The following is a 22,817-nucleotide window of genomic DNA, read 5'->3' as shown; positions in this document are numbered from 1 at the left end:
TTTGTAACATGAATGACTAGATTCAAAACATTTGTAGGTATGCAGCTCCCAAAGATCTCATGTATTTGAGGTGGGAAATGGGGGGAAAAATAATTTTGTGCAGATGACCAACGGATGCTCTTTACTAGTGATTGAGTCAGTAAACTAGGGCAGTGAGACAGCTTTCCTGTCTTTCAGCAGGGAGTTTTTGCAGGATATAATTAAGAAAGGTCAGTGGCTGTCATGGTTTCAGCTGGGATGGAGTTAACTTTCTTGCTAGCAGCTGATGTAGTGCTGCGTTTTGGATTTGGGATGAGAAGTAGTGTTGATAGCACACTGGTGGTTTCGGTTGTTGCTGAACTCTCAAGGCCTTTTCTGCTTCTCACACTGCTCCATCAGTGAGTAGACTGGGAGTGTACAAAAAGCTGAGAGGCAACGTGGCCAGGACAGCTGACCCCAGCTGACCAAAGGAATATTCCATGCCGTGTCATGTTGTGCTTAGTATATAAAGGGGGGGACACTTGGAATTACAGTGTTTGTCTTCCCAAGTAACTGTTATGTGTGGTGGAGCCCTGCTTTCCTAGAGATGCCTGCCGATGGGAAGTAGCGAATTAATTCCTTGTTTTGCTGTGCTTGCGTGCATGGCTTTTGCTTTACCTATTAACTGTCTGTATCTCAACCCACAAGTTTTGTCACTCTTCCAGTTCTCTCTGCCATCCCAGCTGGGGCAGTGAGGACGCAGTTGTGTAGTCCGAGCTGCTGGCTGGGCTTAAACCATGCACGAAAGTGGCCCACAGGGTATTCTAGGATGTGAATGCTGAAGCTGGGTCTGCGGTGACCATAGTGACAACTATTGGAGAATCATAAGGACAGCCTTAGATAGAGACCACAGCTGAGGACGTATTCTTTGAGGGTATAGGGCTGCTTTAGTACTTATTGGGTATAGATCTACACCTTGAAATTTCAGAAACTATCCTGTATTTTAGGTTTCACCCCAGTGTTGCAAGCTACGTTGCTAGCTACCTCGGGTGGGAATGGTGAACTCTTACTTTGTTTGCAAGTAGGCATTCAGAACATGTTTATGTGGTGTCACAGGGGGGAGACTTTGAAGAAGAAATTGCTTCTGAAGCCTGGGAGGCTGAGCTTTGAAAACATTTTTTGGTTGCCCAGATTTTAAACAGTAAAGAGAACTGAGTCAGGATGTGGTGGTAAGCTGTGCGTTGCAAGTTCCATCCAGGAAATACGTAGGATTCTTTGCTCTGCTTTGTAATAAAAGGTAATGAGTTTTAAAGTCTTTATCAGCATACCTGAAAACAGGTCTGGCATATAGAACTGATACACAGAAAATGTTCCTTTCGGCATTTTGTCCTTGCCATCGTGTGAAGAAGGTAGGTGGAATTTCAGATGAGAAAACCAAATCCAGTATAGAAAAAAACATAGACTGAGAAAGGAATGTATCTTAGTCCAAAGAAGGAAAAAAAAACCTGGTGTGTTTTTTTTTTTCCCCCTGGGTGGACAACCAACAAAATTCTGTGTTTTTTTTTATTTTTTAATTTATGTTCCTGTAAACTGTCTCTGTTTAAAAAAAAAAAAAAATAAAAAGTAAGGGGGGAAAAAAAAGTAAAAGGGTTCAGCAGACTTTCATCAAGGTTGGTCCAAAAGTTTTGCCTGTGCATAACTACCAAGGTCAAGGTCACTTGATCATAAAATCTGTGCCTGTGTGCTTGTCACTGCTGATACTTTTTTTTTTTTTGGAGTGCCCTAAGATTCAGTGCATCTTCTGAGAGAAATGCAGTACCACGTGTGCTTTCTGGTGTGTTCAGGTGGCTGGGGGTGGAGGAAGAGTGAGAGCAGCCACACACCTGGAATCTTGTATAAACAGCTGTTGAAGGCCAAACCAGGAGGATCAGGGCTTAAGCTTACATCAGACTTGACAAACACTTTCTGCCAAAGTAGGTCAATGCAATTCAGGTTAAGTCAGTAGTTGTAGTTGTTTACATTCATTTGGCTTAACTTTAATCCTGTGATCTGTTCCTTGTTCCATTGCTATATTACAAAGAACCTTGAAGTATGCTTTGTGGAGTGCGTTACATTGGAGGGCTGACTGTACTTGTTTTTGTACTTGTTTCTGTTTAACTTGAAAAGTTACTTGAAACAATCCACTGAACAGTAGGTTAGGAGCCAATGTTTTTGAGTGAGATGAGTCTAGACTTCGAAAACTTGCAATGTTTCCAGTAGAGTTTTCCTTAATGCACCGAGTAATGTGTTAATATATCCTGAAAACAACAGTTTCCCTTCTTTCTCGGCTATTTGGAGTGACAAAGCAAATAGCTGTGGAAGAGAAGGCAGTTCGAGTAGTGTCTGTTTTTCCAAAGCACTTACGTGTTTTATTACTGTCAGCAGTAGTTTAGCAGCAAGGCATGTGTATAAAAGTTTAAAAAATGTAGAGACTTCATCGTGATATACCTTTGTGTCCCACAGTTCATTCTGATTTCTGTAGTTGCCTACTACAGTTACCTCCAGCATAGGTTCATATTTTGGCTTTCTCCAGCCCTTGCCTGATGAAGCTAATGTTACCATTTCTCTTGTCCTTTCAGATAGCAATCAATCATTCTGTTTATTCAAAAGGTCCTGCTGAAATCTTAAGCTCAGCTCTGCAGTTTAGAGTTGAATTTCTTCTTGTGCGGCACTGTTAAAATACTTGGGAGGAAAGGGGAAGCTAAACTTAAAATGGAGTCCTTTTGTTGTAGGAGTCATGGACGGGACAAGAACAGGCAAGACATGATCTTGAGTTCATTATGGCTGCAGGAGTGGCACGAATTGAGTCTGAACAGAATTGGGTCTAACACTTGATGGCCTGGGAAACTCTAAATGCTGATCAGCGTGTTGTTGCTGACTTTGCAATGAGTCTGAAACTCTTAAATCAACTAAAGTGTTTCAGGCCCTTGTGTGCATTCATGGCTAATTCCCTCCTATTGCCAGTCACACAATATTTATTTTTGGGGAGACTTTACAACTGACTCCTATATCTATATCAGTGAGTAGCTCAGTGGTTTATTGTTGTCTCTTCCTCCTCCTCCCCTCCTGGGTAAGGGGGAAGGTTCACCAAGCAATTCTGTATGCCACCTATGGGTTTAAAGTATCACAATTTTGATTGTGTGGTGTGGTGTGCCCCAAGCTGGTATTTTAGTGGAAGTGGTTCTGAGGAGGAGACTTGAAATATGGCTGATTCCATTTATTGTATTTCCTTTTCTATTTTTCATCCTTTGAAAAAAAACCAAGAATTAAGTTAGTAAGCTAAAAAAACTTCTGTTTTTAAGGAGTCATCTAAAGTCATGATGTGTCAGTATTACAAGCTACTAAATTTGTAAGATATTTGAGATTGTATGGATTTAGCAAAGGCAAGGTTTTTTCTGTCAAATTAACTGGACACCTTTCTAGCATGGTATTTAATCTGTATTTAAGGGAGCGTGCAAGTCCTTAGGCATCTGAGGAATTAACTTGAAGTGCAGATACATTTGTAAAAATTCTGAAATGTGAAAACTTGTGTCCTTTTGAGAGCTAGCAAAGAAAAAACTTGCCAAACTTACATCTGATTACTAACTTCTCAAATGACAGGTTTACATGGCTTATAAAATGGTGAAGAATTAAAATGCACTCAAATTGTCAGCACTCTTAGATTCACATAGCCAAAGAACACCTGCTCAATGATTGTGACAATATTTAAAAAAAATAAATCAGAAATTATTGATGATAAGGAATACCAGTAAAATTGGTTACAGGTTAGGTCAGAAACAGGTCAGAGGTGTTGTGATACAGTTGTGTGGATTTTTACAGAAATTGTAAAGTGTGTTGACATTCCATTTTTATTGTAAATATGAGGAGAAACTTCAAGATAAAGTGTTACAACTTGTAACAATAAATTCATGAGTAGTGTGGAATGAGAAATGGAGTTTTTTAATTATAGTTTTAATCAATGAATGAACTTCAAGACTAAATTGAAATTTTAAGTCCTAAAGTAAAGTTTCTGCTGGCTTCTGTATTCCAAAGATTCTTACAGCTAAAGGCAACTGCTGCATTTTGCTACTGTTGTGCACCCTTGCCCTTTCTTCTGAAATTTTTGTACCTCTTAATGTAATAGGCATCAGAAAGCTGCTCGTGCTGTGCGTGAACTGCGTGCGCTTGAATTTAGGTATGGGTGAGCTTCACAGGATGCTTTCTGTGAACTTACAGCTATGTAGAAAGTGTTATCATAGTATGCTGTGCTGTCTTTATCTTGATCCTGGGTCAGCTGTCACAAGGAAGCTTTGACTAACTTGTCCTTTTTCTGCAGCTGTGATAAAATAGCTTGTGGGGTGGTTTCTTTTGTGTGTTTAGAGTAGTAGAAAATGTATCTGACTTGAGACATCTATTGTCTCTTAGAAGCAAGTAATTTTACTTTCATAAAGTAAAAGCTTACAAACATAAAAGCATTGGAGGGAAGTAAAATATCACAAAAAATTTCTCTGCAGCACAAGAGGTCAATTTTTATGAAAAGATCTGTTTTTTTAACTTCCTAGGGTGGTTTTTGTTTTTTAACAAAAATACTTTCCACTTGAATAGCATTTTTGCTTATCTATAGCTGTAGAGGCCAGAGTAGAGCACCACAGTTGATTAATGAAAACAAACAAAAAGCAAGATATCTAAAAAGCAAACAATATCACTGTCTCTATTTAATGTCACCTTTTTCAGCGAGGGTCATTGTATCCAGAATAAGACACAACCTTCAACCACACTTCCAGCTAGCCACTCAGTTCCACTACGTAAGTGTCCCATTCTTGAGAGGAGGCTCTCTCGTTGTTTTTTTTTTTTTTTTCTCCCCTACTTCACACGGTGGCATTCTGCGTCGCACACCTCTTCTGTTCTTGCCTTTGAGGTTCTGCGTGATAACGAGTGATGCAGATGAAACACTCGGTGGGTGTCATCAGTAGAAACTCTTGTGATACCGCAGTAACTTTAGCTGTCAGATAATACTAAGAATGTAAAATTACAAAATAATGAAAACAGTAGTTAACTCTGTTTTAGTGTAGTGAGTATATTGAAATTAGCAAATCTTACTTATGGGAAAGAAATTTTATGTGGAACTAGTAAAGACATTTTCTTGATTGAAAGGAATTTTAGGTTGAAAGATTGCCTTTTTCTATCTGAGGCATTCGTGTATTTGTCCGCTCACCAGTTGAGTGTAGATAGTTGGTGAAGTTCTCCATCTGCTGGTGCGAGGTAGTGAATGCACGCTGCAGGTAGGGCTGTAAGTGGTGGTTCTGCTTCTCAAGTGTAGCAGCTGCATTAGTCTTCAAGAAACTCAGTTCTTGCATTTATTTGTTAGTTAAAATTATTTCCAAGCGTATCTCAAGACAGTCACGACCTTTTCAGGGTTAAGGGATGGCAAAAACTACTGTTCTAGTCACTGTAGATCACTTGTTAACTATCACTTGGTTCAGTAGGTAATTGAAGCTTTAGGTTTGCAAGTGCAGACAAGTGAGCAGGGCTGGAATATTTTTACAAATTATTTTTCATCTAAAATAAATCATCCCTCAAGTTGCATATTTCCTGTCTAAATTGTCCCTTAGTTTTTTCACAAATAGAAAGGCATTATTCCTGTGTGATTGAAGACGCACAGGCCTACTCGCTCTACTGTGGAACACTAGGATGTTGAGAAGTGCAGTTTTTCTGCTTTCACCAGAGGTTTTCCTGCTGGTTGGTAATTGCCCCAGTGATGTTTTACATCTTGCACAGATGAGTGGTGAACAGTCATCATTTTCCCCCCATGATTTTACCACGGCTCTTGCAGCCCTCAGCAGTCCGACCTTGCTCTCCCCACTATAAATTATGTTTGTAATTAAGGAGAAGCTTTGTGATTGTATGATCTGGTAATTTGAGCTCATATGCTTGAAAGTTTAAACCTAGATGTATATTTTAGCACTGGTACTCAGCTTTATTAATGACTTCGTGTTTTATGTGAATTAATGCAAGGCAAGGATAAGGAAACACTTCTGACGTCAAAATTGCAAATAGAGATGAGATTTGCTTTGTTGGAAGACTGTTTTGTGGTGGCCATTTAGACAGGGGAGGGATAAGAATTGTACAACTTTGGTGTTGAATACTGTAGAAACTTTTTTTAAAAGCAAGAGGAAAATAGCAGGCCAAAGCAAATTTCAAAGTTTAATCATAGTTTTCCCTTATTTAGGATTATGTGCATCTTTATACATGCCTGCTCAGAACTGATGTTTGATAGTCTAAGTGCTCCTTTGATTCTGAGCTTGGTGTTCAGAAAAGTGTATCTACTCATTAGACCGCAGGCCAGCACATGAGCACATTTTTTGCATTCACAAGGATGTTACAGTGCTTAACTTCAGAAATCTGCTGTTTGCAGTTTTACTCTTCAGGAAGGTGGTTTAGACTCCAGAAGTATTTAATGTTGCCATGGGGGGGGGGGGAACCCACCAAACTTGAAGTTGCTTGTGGTTTCTGGAAGTTTCCATTTGGTTTTATGGAAAGATTTATTGTATTGTTTTGATAGAGACCTGTTAAACATGTGGAAAAGGATTCATATGTCTTCTAAGAAGGTTCTTCATTTAAAGTGTTTAACCATAAAAATTGTGTTGTGGTGATCCCCACAATGTAAGCTTAGGAACCAGCTTCATTCTGGTAACTTAAATAACCTTGGGCATCTGGATTGTGTATGTGAATTCCTGACTTGTGGATTTGCACAAATAGGCTTGTACAAACCAGGAATTTGCTGAATTGTGTTGGAATATTCTCAGGTAAAAGATTACATGCATATTTTTTAAAAGGAATGCTCGGTGAAACATGCTGGTTTGAAGAGGCAGGTGGAATGTTTTTAAAAGGTAATACTCAGCAATGCAATTAAAGAGTCATGGATGAGTGCGTCTGGGTTTTTTTTGTTGTGTGTTTTTTTTCTCTTTCCTGTAACTAGGTTCCCTAGAACATGCACCAAGATTCATGATAGTCTTTTTTCTTCTTCTTTCAGCTAAGCTGACTCTGTAACTAACGTTAACAACCAGCTCACTATGGATACTCTAGCCATCTAGAAGTGGTGGAGTAAACTTCCTTGTTTTCCTTTCTTCCAGTGTTCTGTTTAGTGTTAGTTCACACAACATTGAAATGTTAACATCTGGATTTTGAGTTCAGTGATTAATAATGCAATAACTGTACATAAAATACAGATATGGAGGGGTTATTTTGAAGTTAATATAGTCTGTAGAATTCATGAAACTTGCTGGTCCCTTAAGAGCTGACAAGCTGTGGAAAACTCCATGGTACTTAAGGAATTCGTACTCCTCTAGTGAATATGGCAGGCATTAGGAGGAGCTCAGATACTCCGAGGTGTTTCCTGTGCTGAATCTAGAACAGAGCAGTGTGTGGCTTTGTCTGCACTAGTATTCTGGTTCAACTCAAAAGTGAACGTCTGTGAGAAGCATCTCCTGGACATCACCACACCCCTGGCTTTGTCTCCCACTGTGGGGTGATGTCAGAGCATGTAAACCCAGTTCCTTTCAAATGTAACTAAGTTGGTACGTGCTCCAGCAGCTGTTGGACACTTAGTTCTCAGGATGGGGCTAGAGCTACTCCAAAGACAGTTTCTGTCCCCCAAAATGTATGTAATAGGGGTGATAGGTTCTTAGCACTGTAGTGTTTTTCAGTATAAACTCTTAAGCTTGATGGCTGATGTAGATACCCCATGTTGACATATTAAAGCTGAGCTGAAAACCATTGGATTGAGTTAAAATCTGAAGGGCAGGATTTTGATTAAATACTATCTGTGCTGACACTTAGTAGTTCTGCTTCATAAAGTGGTCCAATACTTAACAGTATTTCATCACCCTCTAATAGTTTTGATTTGTTTATCTTTTGAAACTCAAGTTATGTAAACATATCTATTTTCCAGGATTCGTTTGTGATGTGCTTCTGAAAGAAGAACTGAGAATCCTTTACATACTTACACTTTTGGGGAAAACTCTCCTAATGTGTTTTGCAAACTAATCAAATTATCATAGAAATTCATCATGGGAGGAGCTGTGAGTGCTGGAGAAGACAACGATGACTTAATTGATAACTTGAAAGAAGCTCAGTACATTCGCACTGAGAGTGTGGAGCAAGCCTTCAGAGCAATTGATCGTGGTGATTATTATCTGGAAGGATACAGGGACAATGCTTATAAAGACTTGGCCTGGAAGCATGGAAACATACACTTGTCAGCACCTTGCATTTATTCTGAAGTCATGGAAGCACTGAAGCTTCAGCCTGGATTATCTTTTCTAAATCTGGGTAGTGGAACCGGATACTTGAGTACAATGGTGGGATTAATATTAGGTAACTTGAACATTTTTATTTTAATATAGTGCTTCTGCATATTCTTAGAGGATTATACAAATCCTGTAAAACTTTACTTTTACTCCTTTAAAAATTACAGTACTATACTTAAAACTGAGCGTTTGAGGTGTTACAATATTGTATGTCATCTACAAGCTGTTCACTGACACTGCTGTTCAGTACCATTTAATGGAATGTTCTGGAAGAGAGGCAGTTGTTCCTGCTTGCCTTTCTATAGTCTGAAATTCTTATTTGAAATGAAACAGCCCTTTTGTTGATGAAAAGGCATAGATAAACAATTTTTGAGGACTAAAAATTTAGTCTGCATTTGCACCATGTTTATGCACTTACTCTAGGTTACTGTTTTGATTTTCAGTTTATGGAAAGAAAAATCTAAACTGTAAAGGCTAATGACTCTTGAAGAAAATTGAAAAATAAGTCTTTATCAGCCTGCAAACAATTCTTTTATAATACATTTATATAATCACTTTATGAGTGAGAAAGTTCGGGGATGTAGACTGATAAGATTGTTTAAGCACTGCAGGTCTGTAGGTTTTAAAAATTATTTTAAGAGTTTAGCACTGTGTTTTTCTTCTATTTTCAGATACATTTCCTGTATGGGAAAAAGATGGAATGAAATATTGCTGTCTAAATTAAAAAACCTACCTTAGAGAACTGCTTAAATTCTCCCCCCTTCAACAATATTTAGAATACAGAGCATGTGTACCAACAAATAATTTCTAAAATTAATTACATGAAATAACTTCATTTATTTTCGTATGTAGTTTTCATATATGTGATCCTATTGATTGTATTACGTGGAGTTTTCGTATTTCATTGGTTGCTGACAGATACAGCATTGTGTGTATATTTACTTACATACACAGCTGAAGTGTGACGAGTTGGTTTGTTAATTTTCAATTAGTTTAGTTACTTTCTGTTGTCGGTTTTTACTGATTTAAGAATAGAAATTACCCCTAATGGTACATAACAAATGTAATTTGGCATCTCTGGCAGTGTCTTTTCCTGTTAATAACAATATACTATCTCTTGAATTTATTGGTATTTTGTGGAAACAGGAATTATGTTCATTCACATGTTAAAAAAAAAAAGTACTCTAGTAGAATGTTGCTTTGTCCTTTTCAAGATTGTTTCTATTTGAGAGTAGGTATTTTTAATTAGACTGTCATATTTTAAGTTCAGACTTCTATTTCAGTATTAAAACAATTAGTAAATATTGCTGCATTTTTTTCTACAAAATGAGTACTCAGGGTAGTGAGTAATGGTATTCATTTATTTCTCTGCCTTGTGGAAAGCTTTATTTCATTATTCTTAATTGTGATGTTTAAAAAAGAAATTGTTGCTTATGTATATAGCACTTGTATCTGTGCTATCTAACCTACTCTGAGTGGCTGTTGGTTGGCTGTTGAATGCTCCTGGGTTTGACCTCCTTATCAAGCAGAATTCCTGTCTTTCAGAATATTATATGTGGCGTTGAAGAAATTAAACAGGAAAAGGCTTGTCTTCTACAGAGGGTGAGATTGGCTGACAGCCCCTAGGAGCATGGTTATGCTGAAGATGTTGCCACAGAGCCAGCTCAGGTGCTGGTAGTTCTCTAGCAGTGCTGAGGAGCCTGGAGCAGTGACTGCTCAGCTACTTACAGAAGTGGACTTTCCATATTTCTGTAGTGCTGTACCCAGTCCCTGAAGTGTGCTTAGTATTGTAATGTGGTTTGAGTGCTAGGCTGAGGCATGGAAGGTATAAATACAATTTGTGTGCATTCGTTTTCTTACTCTGCTCTCTTTGATAAAATTATTAGTTACGTGTAATCATTCTTTATTTTAGTGTTTTTTTTTTTTTTAAACCAGGGAACAGCTACTTTAACAAAGAAAAATAAACAGAAGGAATTTTCAGACAAATAAACCATATATATATTTTTAAAAGCTCATACGTTTAGACCAATTACAGTGAGCGCACTGCAATTAGTAACAGAGAACCATGTGGTTTTTGACAGTAGTTGGGTATCTTTCAATTTGACAACGTAGTGATTAGTATTTCTGCCATGTTGGCAGGATCAAAATGACTAGATTAAATTAGCAAATAATTTGAAGCTGGTAAACACCAAGTATAGAAACATTCTAAAAAAAAGAAAATCAACCCACCACTCCATAGAGATTAAATTAGCTATGGTTGATACTGTTAAAATGTAAATGTAGTTCAGACTACATGGTGGAATTTCTAGCTCATTATGTTGAAAGAGGCCGGTTGACTTTGGAGAGTAGCAAAAAAGTTGGCTTCATGTTTTTAGAATAGCTGACTCTTTGCTTAAATATACAGCTGTGACTTCCGTGATGAAAGAAGAAAGTATGTTTCTCATATTTCTGTTCAAATTGTGAATACTGTGGTGTTTCATGGTGTGGTGGTCTCTTCCATTCATAGATTAAATTTCAAACTGTTGGAGCATCTTACATTTACAGGTTTTTTTTAGTTCTTTGCTTTTCAAAATTGAGTATTGAAAGGAATGTATATGTGAATTTTGGGACAGATGATGCCAGTGCACTTTTAAGTTAAATTACGAGGTTAAAGGAATGGTGATTAATTTTTAATTAAAGAAAATGTACCTTGGATGCTGCTGCATGCTGTAGAACTGTATCTGCACTGGTAAGAAACATCATAGTCTATTATTGTGCAAGGGAACATTAAATAATTAAACAGCTAGGAAGGGATTGCTTATGCTAATGCTTTTTTTTAAAGTGATAGATAATAAACTAAATTCACAGGCGGTATGAGTGTCAACAGAAGGTACATGTTGTCACAAGTTCTAAGAACATCCCTTGAATGATCTACCTGCCTTTTGCCTGCCATCAGAGAGGTCTTGTGAGCACTGCATATGGTAACCTATTGGATTGGTTTTATTTGACCTGGTAGAAAATGTTCTGAACTATGTTAAGAATTGCAATTCTTAATTGCTTAGTAGCATATACTGTTTTTTCTTGCAGTAAAATGAAACCTTTCTTAGGATAACATAATTATTTTGTTAATCAGTGTCCTAGAAAAGACAAATTGAATTTTGTTTCATTGGAGTAACATTTTTGAACTAAATATTTAAGAAAGATTTAGAATGCAGTAGAGGATATAAATAGAAGTTTTGTCTAATCTTATTGATGTTTACTTTCCCTTCTTTCCCGTTCCTCTCCCTTTTCCAATTCTATGCTCCAATGACTAAAGTCCCTGGGCTATGAGGGCATGTTAAATATAGAATCCCCACAGCAAATGTGACTATCTGATTCAGATTCCTTCCTGATGTGGATAATCCTCATAATACTGGCTCATGATTTCTTCTTGTTCCTGAAAGATAGCATTGACTTGGCACACAAATTGACTTGGAAATGTACTTGGATTTGATTACAAGAAAGTAGTGTTGGGATTGTGATAAGTGAACATAATGTGGTCAATTTCAGTGTTGTAGATGGAAATAAATTATTGAATAAGTAAATCAGGAGCAGACTTCTGATTTGTGAACCTGTAAAATAGAAGAGCAGGTGTGGCTCAGGGGTATAATACCCAGTCTCTGAATTGTCAAAAGCTGAAAATTTAGCCATAATAAAGCTTTTCAAAATGCAAGTACCAAAATACAAACTAATTATAATTCAAATAAATTTCCAAATAAAATTCAAATTATAATTTGAAACTGCTGTATTACAACTAAAGACTGTGTTGAAAAAGAAGTTGATCAGATTGACTTAAGTGTACTCAGATTAATTTTTTTCTGCATGTTTATGAGGACAATTCACTGTAGCAAATTGTTTTGCCACAGTTCTGTCCCTGTTCTTTCATTGGTTCTTTGGCCTTTTACCTTCCTCTTAAGCATTGGCAATGCAGATGCAAAAAATGACACTGTCTAGCGGTGCTGGGAGACTTCTGTGTTTTATGCAATGTTAGTGCTTTCACAGATGAAAGGTATAATGCTGTTCTGTGCAGTTGTGCTGTGCTTAAAGGGGAAAAAAGAAAACAAACCCAAAATGCTGTTTTTATTTACAGGACCTTTTGGGATAAATCATGGAATAGAGCTTCATTCAGATGTGGTAGAATATGCCAAGGAAAAATTGGAGAGCTTCATAAAATACAGTGATAGCTTTGATAAGTAAGTATCTAATTTGTCTAGTTCACTTTGGAGCAACATTTTCATTTTTTAAACTGAGTGCATCATTGGCTCTGAATTTAGAGAGGGGAGAAGAGTGGCATCACACAACCAAAATGTAAAACTTCCAGTTTGTGACACTAGTTCATGAGGTAAGTTAAGGCTTAAGAAAGCATGCTTTAAAAGTGTGGGAGTATTCCTGCTGTGTGATCCTTAAAAAAAAAAAATAAATTTATTTTTTCCTGTGTTTTGGCAGTGTGTATACATACACACACACAAGTATGTATGTGCACATACGTGCATACATATGTACTTAAGAGAATGGTGTGGTATGCAGGTGTCTTTGTCTGCATGTATAGAGTAATTTGTACCCATTAAGTGAGTTTGTATTATATAAATGGACATCATCTTTCTTTACAGTATTAACTTTTTTGTAATCTACACTGTTGATCCATACATGAGCAAACTTATCTGATAATCTTCATGTTTAGTACCTGAAGAGGTGGATTTAAGAATATTCTTTTGTGCTCATACGCTACTCATTTTTACTGGTATGCTTCTGGGTTACAGGGCTCTAAGCCTTATTGATTCTATGTACTCAAAAATTTTTTTATTATTAGTTTTAAGTTGGCCCATAAGAATCTGGATCTTTGGTGCCTCTGTGAAAGGGTAGACAAGGTTCTAGCTAGGGCTGTTCTCTGTAAAGATTTGTTTCCTTGCAGGCAATAAGTTCTCCAGCAGTGATAATGTATCTTCTGGAAATGCAGAAAAACTTTTGAATTGTAGGAGTAGCCTAAGAATTGCACATCCTATGCTTCTTGTCTTCCGCAGTGGGTAGAAGAGAAAATGTCTTTCTGTCCCTTTACCATTGTTGCAGTGTGCACTATGAACTGCTATGTTCTTGGTTATCTTGGCTGGAGCTCAATCCGCTTTTCTCCATACCCCAAGCTTTGGGAGCTCTGGCATGACCACAGGCCTTCCTCCTCATGCTCCTAAGTAATGGAAGGCTCAATTAGAGTAGTTAGTTTAGTTTAAAGTATCATCCTAGTGCTACCTGTATCTGAATTCAGTTCTGTACTTCTGGTGTTGGCTAGATGATTTTTAGTACTAGGTTCCCCCATTAGAATAAATTATGGAAGAGAAAATGCATGTTTATTGCAACTGTCTTAATTTTAATACAGGCACTTAGGTTAGCTGATGTTAACATGTACAGAAGCCAGAATAAATAAAAATGGATTCAGTCTAGAACTCTGTGATGCACTTTATATAATCTGTTGTAAAAAAAAGTGTGTGAAATGTGCTCACTCATGATCGTTACTAATATTGCATTAGTGGTTCTATTAAGTTAGATGTACCTGCGAGCTAATCAATTCCTTTGCATACCTGTGTTCCTGCATTCCTGTAGGTGTGGGTACTCAGACATACAAAAAGCTTGTTTTGACTGAAATGTCTTTCCAGTCTGGTCATATGTTTATGTACTGAAATTAAGAGAAATTGAGTGAAGAGATAGCAAGGAAATGTTATCATTAAAACAAAATCTGATTGGGATATTTTTGTAAATGAATATCAGAACACTGAGGTTTATACTTTAAAACATGCAAGAACTAGAAGAAAAACCCATAATTGCTAAACTTGGCATAGGTGAATGTCAGTGTTCTATGTATACAGTGTTCTGTGTGTTTGAAGGAAGTGATTGTAGATAGGAAATGATTTAAATATTCTTAAAAACATGTATTTTTCCCCCTAATTCAGCGAATATCAGCTTGGGGACAGTGTTATAAATGCTGTGTGCTATTTACAATGATAGTTGAATTGATCTTTAGTTATACAGTGTTATCCTAATGAGGGGAGAAAGTCAGCAGGTTGGTGACTATCATCTAAGCTTTATCACTATCATTTGTGTGTTATTATTTTGGTGTATGCTGTTCAATAATCCACCTCTTCCTCACAACAGTAAAATACTAAGCAATGGCTACAGAAACAGCCTCCTCACCAACCTAACAAAAACTATATTTCTCTGAAAGGGCTTTTTGATATAAATCTACTTGGTAATAGCTGCACTACAACTGATGTGATACTGATTGGCTGTTTGGATTTTGTGTTTCATGGGGGGGATTTGTAACTTGTCTGCTTAGCTGATTCTGGCTAACTACTTTCTTTGTAAATACTCTATATTTTAATGTAGTTAATGAAGATACTGTGTGGATTTTTCTGTGATGGGCTCCTTCTATATTCTTCTTTTTTTTAATACAAGTGAATTTATACAGCATGTCTTGAATTTTAATCTGCCTCTTAAAGTAATGTGCTCTGGGTCAGTAAGTCTGGTTTTGATTCTTGTTTCAGTAACATTTTCCTGCATCTTCATTTATAAGTGAAAGATATTTACCCAAAATTGTGCGGACTGTGGCATCCGAACTTAACTACTGATTTGGTCAGCTTAGTATTTGGACGAAAGACCAACCAAGAAAAAGGTGTGCGGTGTCTGTCTACTGTTGAACACTGGTGTATACCTAGCAGGCGTCCTTACTGTCTGAAAATAGATTTTATGTGGCAGACTGGTACGAATGAAGTTAATTGTCAGAGTGGGTGTGTGTGTGTGTGTCACAGGGTAAAATACCTTACACAGAAGGAACACAGAGACCATGATCTGTCTTCCTGGCTGTAATGGAGTTAGGTGGATGGGCAATTCTGTAAAACTTTGCATTGCCGCTTCCCTGCGTTCTTTCTTTAGTGTATAATGTTCTTCAGACTGGACTGAATATTTTAAGCAGTCTCCTTTTGAAACAAAAAACAGGGGTTTAACCTTAAGGGAAGGTACTTGGAGAGCTTCAACCTAGATCCTAAATAAGTACTTTGTAATTTTGTGGTGATCCTTTGCTTGGAGCAATAAGCCATTGGCTTTGCATCTGACTTTTGCATGGAGCTGGGTCATGATGATTTAGGTGGGATTTTTGCCTGATAAAGCAAGGTGGAATATTGCTTTGCCATTTTTATGGGGGAATAATCCAGTGTTGTTTGGTGTAATACAACTTCTTTTCTTGACTACTGATAAGAATGTTGTTGAAATGTAATTAAAATCTTTTCTATGATTTGGGTAGCTGCTTGACCAAAGACTGAAAGTGATGTAAAAACAGCATGTCTGGGATTTGAGACACATTCTCTGCCTAAAGGGGAGGGTTGTTTACCTCCGGTAGCTGGGCTTCTCTCAGTTTTGGCCTCTTGAACTCTTCAACTCTTCATCAGAGGAAAAGCATTTCAGAAAGACAAATAATTCAGTAATTGCTTGTATCTGTATCCATATCCCACCAATCTATAAAAATATTTTTCTTCTAAATGGAGGTGGAGTTGTTCATTCTGAGAGGTAAACTGCTGCCTTGATTTTACTTGACAACCTGTTTGCCATAGAAGCAAAGGAGAAGTGCCACCTGAAGGCATCTGGAAGTGTTGTCATGGATGAGGCGCATAGATTCTAGGCATAGACTAAAGGAAGTTCTCTGTCTGAGTCTGAAATATGCATAAGGCTCTCTTCTGTTCAGGGAGTGCATGCCAATTAAGGGGAAAAAAACATTCCGTAAGAAGGCTCTATCTAACACACATATGTGCAAGTACCAGGCCCCGCTTCACCTGTTTATTGAAGGGGAATGTGTTGTCTTTTCTGCTCCCAGTCAACTTCTAGACCTAGAATATCCAGCTCGGAGAGAGAGCCACAGGGCAAGGCTAGGTTGCCCATCTTCTAGCACCCTATCAAAAACCAAACCTGGGTAAGCTGGTGAAGTCCCTGCTGTGAAAGAAAATCACCAACCCTTCTCAGGATCAAAAGAAACCACTTCAATGGTAAGTGACAAGAACCCTAGTACTACTTCTGGGATAACTGTTGTGGGTGAAACTTCTTCCTGAAGTCCTGTAGTAGGTTGTGTTGGCATTGAAAAATAGTAAGCTTAGTCTTCCACCAGAATACTTATTTTTCTTCATCGAAACTCAGGGCTCCTGCTAGGACTCTGAAGGCTCACTTTCTTTTCATTAAAGCAGACTTGAAACAGGAGGTTCCTTGTATACACACAAAGGAGATAAAACTCTTACCTGCCTGTGTAGCCAGTTAATGATTGCAGTAAAAAATCTAAGCAGAAAAAGCAAACTGTCTCCAAAACTCAGTGGTGCCTTGCTGAGTATAAATCTTACTGATAACTTAGTCTTAGTTTCAAACAGTGTAAACAATGGGGTTTAGTGGTGAATGAATTCTTGCTGAGGGTTAGTCTAACCAGAACAATACAGGGATGACTAGAATTCTAGTGGGGTTCTTCGATGCCAGAGGTAATGTTAAACAAAAAGGAAAGGAAAATAGGTTTCTGGAATATCCCTTTTTCATTTAGAGATATTAAAGAGAAGTACTGTTTCTAATCCTACAGCTCATAAACCAGAAGGTTCCAAAAATGACAGCTGAATCTACTCTTACCTAGGACAGAACTAAACCAACATTTTTAAAGTATTTGATACTTAACAAATATGTGTTCTTGCCCTCTCAGAACTGCACGTAAAAGAACTTTGAGGAATAAATAAAAAAATCCCATGGTGGAAGCTGCCTTTCTTTGAAAATCTCTCATTGCTACAAGTTTTGATAGTCTTTAGAATGTGTATTAGGTTAAAGCTAGTGATGACAATGCTTAGTGCATGGTTCCTGTAAAATCTGTTGCTTCACAAAACCCCATAGTAAAAAGTGACAACTTCAACTTATAAAACCATTTTTCTGCTTCAGTAAGAAAAGAAAACAAATACTCTTCTGTTTCTGTAAACAGATAGGCTGTTCTCCAGACTTCTATCCATGGATGTATTAGGGCTCAGACAATAAACTGAAGAGACAGAATTTTTTTCTTGGTGTCCTATTTCTGTCCCCCTTTCTTAAAATTCACTGTGGAATTGATAAAAAGTATTCCTTCAATATAATACTTCACATTACCACCAAAGTCTAGATACAGTACATAATGAAGCTTAAACTTTGTAAACCACTTTTGAAGGGAAAATGAAATTAGTCGTAAGTATTTTTAAGAACCAGTGTTTGAATTTTTCTTCAAAACTAGTTAATGTGTTTTGGTCCAGTGAAACTGATGAGGACATCAAAAATTATAAAAAAGATAGCTGAGGTTATATAATAGAAGAACCAAGACAATTTTATTAAAAAAAGGAGATGACAAATACAAGTGAAGTACAGGTTTCTCACTTACTGTCCCTACAGCACTACCTGGAAGCTGAAAAAATGTTCAGGATAACATTACTGAATAGAAGTTTTACCAGCATCACTTTTGGCTGGTACTCTAATGCTGATTAAAATTACTATTATTGTAATTGGATGCAAGGGACTTAAAAGTTGTCATAGATTCTGGTTTCAAAAATTTAATACTTTTATCTTTCTGCTTATTCTAATGTTTGTAGTGTACATGCAGAAGGTCTCACAAATAACAATAATAGGTAAAATGTGTGTAACTTTTCAACAAAACATGCTAGCAATCCATGAATATGCATTTATACATGAACCAAAGACTAGTGCAAAGAGCTTGAAAAAATACTTACACAAGATGGAATGAACAATGGAGGGGGGAACCCCAAAACTGCAAAAAAGGTGTAAAGAACTTGCCATCTTGCCCTGCTATTGTCCCACTTAATAGGAAAAGAATTAACACCCTTTAAAAATTGTTTTCCCATATTGATTGATGCAGGTTTAAGTTTCTTCGCTAGTAATTTAATCTTAAATAGACATCTGCATATATCGTGGGAAGTATTTATTGAGAAACAACTGGGAAAACCTTTTCCTGTAATATATAAGAAGTAACTTTAAATCTGATTGATACAAGTTCTAAAGCACTTTTGCAGTCGAGTAAAATGAGGAAGGATAATGAGGCATAGAAATCAGAAAGTATTTAATTATTCTGCTGCATGTTCTGGTGGCATGTGGACCTTCATCTGTGGTTTTTCAAAGAAGATAAGTTTTATGTCAGTATAAAACCTGAAAAACTTACTTAAATGATCTGAAAGCTTTGTCAGGATTTCTTCCAGTGAATGCATTAGTGTTTAAACAGGTTCTAGGTGTACTTGGAGTAAGGTTACTGATTTACTAAATGCTTACGTTTGACATAAGGAAGCCCTTAGAGTATTGTCTTTTTAATGCAACTGGACAAAGGAGACAGAACTTCCTAGATTAAATTATGTGTAGTTTTTCAGTCTGTGTCTTAAAATAACTCTTCATGGGGAAAAAAAAAAACAAACAAACATATTCCAAAACAGAAGAATAAATCCTGTGGTTAAGTGTGAACTTTGCCTTGCAGTGCTTTTGAATTCTTTGTTCTGATGTAATGTCATTGTAGTACAAATGGCAAGTGTTAACTTGTCAGCTATTTCTTAATATATTTATTAAAAGTTGAAGAGTAGGCCTTTGTGCCCTAAATTTAAATAAATTTCCTGTTAGAGGGGAATTACTTGAAGCAGCGTGAGGGTATCGAATGACATTTCAGACTTTTTGGAGGGTTTGAGTTGACTGACTAAAGGGAAGTGAGTGTGGATGGGAGAAACAGTATGCTAAATTCATACTGAAATGAGTTTTCTTTCTGTAAGGGCTGTGAACAGCAAGCTGAGATATGAGCGTTGTTAGTACTGTTAGATGATGTCCCGGTGTGAATGTAGTAGTTGAGGTGTAAAATGTAGCTGCAGTGATGCTGGTTTTAAGAACTAATTAATTTTTCTCTTAGGAAAAAACAGGTGTAAGTAGTTCAAGTGGTTCTTCAGTATTGCTTTTTGTAAGCATCTTGTAACATGTTTTACTGTTTCCTTCAAACACAAGCCTGTGGACGTTGAAAGTTGTTTTTCCTCAAATAACTTGATTTTTTTTTTAATCCTCAACTTCATGGAACTCTTTTCTTTTTAAAGAATCGTGTATGTATACCCCTTAAAAAAAAAAAAAGATAATTCATACCTACTTGCACCTAGTTTCGTCTTCAAGAAACACCAGGATTACAACCTTTGTGAATGCAGGATGTTTAGATAGAAGAGCTTAGCCCAAGAAGCATCCTATACATCTTCAGAGTTGGAAATAATTAAAGGGTAGGTTATGTGGGTGGGTGTTCTGGTGAGACCAACCAATGAATCCCCTTGTAACAAAAAAATGCACAACCTTGAGCTGTTAGGGTAGGTTATTGTACTATGCCCTCTTATTTTTTATTAATATCTTGCTATCACACAAATAGTAGATTGGTGGATATGGATACAAGAGCAACAAACTTTAATCATAGTTCTTTGCTATTAATATTTTTTAAATGGATATTCATTTTATTACAATATTAATACTTCATTGTGTTGATACCTGTGGGGAATCTTACTTGAAAGAACATGGGCAGTAACAATCTATTATTTGATAATTTTCTGAAGTTGCTGTAGCAATGACAAATGCACTTTAAATTCTAAAGAATATTTTTTTCATTTAGCTTGAAGAAAAGTACTCTGGCTATGTTGAGGATGGACTTGAAACGCCCATCCTTGAGGGACAGATTACAAAAATGCAAAAGATGAAAGGGCAGAATGAGGTCAACAGATGTTTTATGTGCTCGAAACTGCTTGATTATCTTGGACCATTGCTAAATGTGGTCTGTGTGCTTGACTTTATCCTATGGCAAGTGCTCATTTAAACAAATTCGCTGTTGCTGTGTTACCTATAGTGGGAACTCTTAATTTCTGTTGGCTCTTTTGTAATTCTCGTGAAGAACCTAGTATGATTAAAACTTCTCCACATGTTCCAGCACTTTATTTTTGCCTTTTTTGGCATCGGATGTATTGAGAAATAACATAAGAGTCTTTTTCATGTTACCTATATAATTACCTGTAAGGTGACCCTGGCTGTTTGCTAGAGGTGAAAAAATGGTAAATAACACTTGGTGTTTCTTAGTTCCATTTCAAATCAGTAACTGAAAAAAAATTTAAGTGGAATATTGCCTGATCTTGATAGGTAGCTTATGTGATTGTCAATACTGAATATTAAAGCAATAAACCATTTATTTTCAGTCATGTCATTAATCTAATAAAAGATAGCTTAGTGTAGCACAGAAGGAAATTGAATATCTGATCTGCTTTCATATCGCAAAGGCAGTAGAATAAAATAAATTTGGATATAGTGACAATTAGGACTAAATTTAGTTTTGATTAGGTCAAGTTCCGTTGTGAAAATGTGGTTAATACTGCTTTCATCCTGTAAGACTAACAAGCTTGTGATACTGTTGGCAGGTATTCTTAAAATCGTTTATTTCCTGTATTTGCAGACCCTTGTATTTCAGTTCTATGTAATTTCCTGGTCAGATAATGGAGTCTCTTATACTTCAGTAAAACTGAACTTGAATTTGCTTATTTTGAAAATTATTTGGGCAAGTTAGTAGCATGAATTCTCTAAATTAAGCTTTAGGCTCTCTTGGTCAGCACAAATTACTGCATTATGTAAATACAAGAAAATGGTACATGCATTTATTGTATAACATACATATTATTCTGATAGAGAGGTGCATGTATCTTTTTGTGAAAACAGTCAGCTGAAGATTCAGGGGGCAGGGAAAGAGTCTTGCATCGCTGGTGAGGTTTACTTTACATGAGAGCATGGAGGAGTTAAAGTTGACTATTGCAGAGCTTAACTAGGTCTGAAAAGTCTGTAATTCTCTACTAAATGGGAACTCTGTGTGCCTTTATTCCTGGTATTTTGTCACTTTTCTGTACTATAACACATGAAACAGTCGTTCTGTGGGCAACACTAATGAAGAGGGTTGGCTTTTGAACTCGTATCTTGCAATGACCGGACACTGTTTATAACCTTTTCCTTCCATTTCTTCTTTTTTTTTTAGCTTTCTGTGTAACAGGAAGCTACATATGGCAGTTCTTGAACTGCCTATGTTCAGGTGGGTAGCCAGCCCCAACACATACCCATGCAGGCCAGATGGTTGTTAACCATTGCACAGTCAGGTGAGCTCAGTAGACGCCGTTGTTTTTCATCTGATAGGGACTAAAGAGATGTCTTTAGGAATTGCATATACCCTAGTCCATCCAGTGTCTTGGTTTCCTGTGGGAAGTTAGTCTTTCAGGAAGCTCCTGCTGTTGACAAATTGGGTTGAAACTAGCTGAAGTTACATAGTTCTGGTCATAAGCCTTGTGTCTCCACAAAACTGTGCTAATAATGTGAAGTACAATCCAGTCAATTTAAAGTGCCTATAGGCAGAGTTGGTCTCTAGTGCTTAGTCCACCTCACTCTTACAGGTGTAGTAGGAAGTTGCTTATATGTCTTCATTTGTGCTTTGTGCCCTTCTGGTTGCAAGCTGTGGAGCTAAATGAGAAATTCTCTTGAGCTTTTACTATATTTGAATTTTCATCCACAGCTCATGTATAGAGTATTTTGTATTTGGGGAATGTTTTGTGGGTTTTTGTTTCGTTTTGTATTTTTGCTTCCTCGGAGAGTTTGGTGTTCCTACTTGTTTCAAGAGGGTGTGACAAGTGGCTTCATGAGCTTTAGGGTGGTTTCTAGTAAAGAGCAGTTTAGAACTACCTGGTAATAAGCTTGCCAGCTTTTAGAGGAGCATTCTAAAAAGAACAAAAGTTTTGTGAAAGTTGTTAGGTTAGGCAGACAGGCTGTCTTCACTTTTTGAAAGCTAATCTTGAGACAAAGGGATTGTCTCAAGATGTAAAACTTTTTTTTAGAAAAGTACCATACTCTCTCTCTCTCCCCTCCATCCCCCTTGTACTTCTGAAGCCCACAAAGGTATTTCACTCAAACTTTGAAATTAAATTGATATGGTGCTGCTTGACTTAATTTCAGGTTGCCTACAGTTTAAAACTATAGCATGAAAATTCATGATTGACCTTCAATGAATGTAGAAAAATACTTGATAGTTCAAGTGCTTATGAAATGTGATCGCTGCTTCAGTAAAGTGATCAGTGCCTTGGGTTTCATTTTCTTACCAGCATTTAACCTTGCCTAATGTATTTCTAGATCTTTCTATGTTAATCTGAAATTATTTCAACTACAGTTCCATCTGGGCTAGCTGCCCAGTTGTGTGCAACAAGGCGGTCACTGCCCCTCCCTCTAACTTTTTTCTTTTTAATCCGCCAGTGTTGTTTGTAGCTTTCAGTTTTTCCTCTGGACTTGGATGAGGAAAAAACTTTATGGACTGTTGGCCACATATAGCACGAGAGCTATGTAGTAGTTGGTAAAGGATTCTGGGGTCTGTCTGTGACTAGTCAAAGAAGGAAGCGTTGCATTATTTTCAAGATCAAGCATGCATCTTGGGGGGGGGGGGGGAATACTTCA

At 37.0% G+C, this 22,817-nt stretch overlaps 1 protein-coding gene across 7 annotated transcripts in view; it reads left to right on the top strand.

Annotated features, from left to right (window-relative positions):
• Positions 1 to 22,817, top strand: part of PCMTD1 (protein-L-isoaspartate (D-aspartate) O-methyltransferase domain containing 1) — a 45,395-nt gene that overhangs the window by 14,192 nt on the left and 8,386 nt on the right. For 3 of the 7 annotated variants that reach the window (XM_063326852.1, XM_063326850.1, XM_063326851.1), the window contains 2 exons: positions 7,928 to 8,352; positions 12,394 to 12,496. In XM_063326852.1, coding sequence (XP_063182922.1) covers positions 8,046 to 8,352; positions 12,394 to 12,496 — 410 coding nt within the window. In that variant the 5' untranslated portion in view covers positions 7,928 to 8,045. Of the gene's footprint in view, positions 1 to 7,927; positions 8,353 to 10,544; positions 11,246 to 12,393; positions 12,497 to 14,836; positions 14,965 to 16,158; positions 16,328 to 22,817 lie in introns of those variants that run through there. The other 4 variants (XM_063326854.1, XM_063326853.1, XM_063326855.1 and 1 more) reach the window with 4 other exon arrangements.

Source organism: Chroicocephalus ridibundus, chromosome 2, assembly GCF_963924245.1.
Source record: "Chroicocephalus ridibundus chromosome 2, bChrRid1.1, whole genome shotgun sequence".
Classification (NCBI taxonomy): Eukaryota; Metazoa; Chordata; class Aves; order Charadriiformes; family Laridae; genus Chroicocephalus; species Chroicocephalus ridibundus.
The sequence above is the reverse complement of the archived record's forward strand: the minus strand, read 5'-3'. Positions and strand labels throughout refer to the sequence as shown.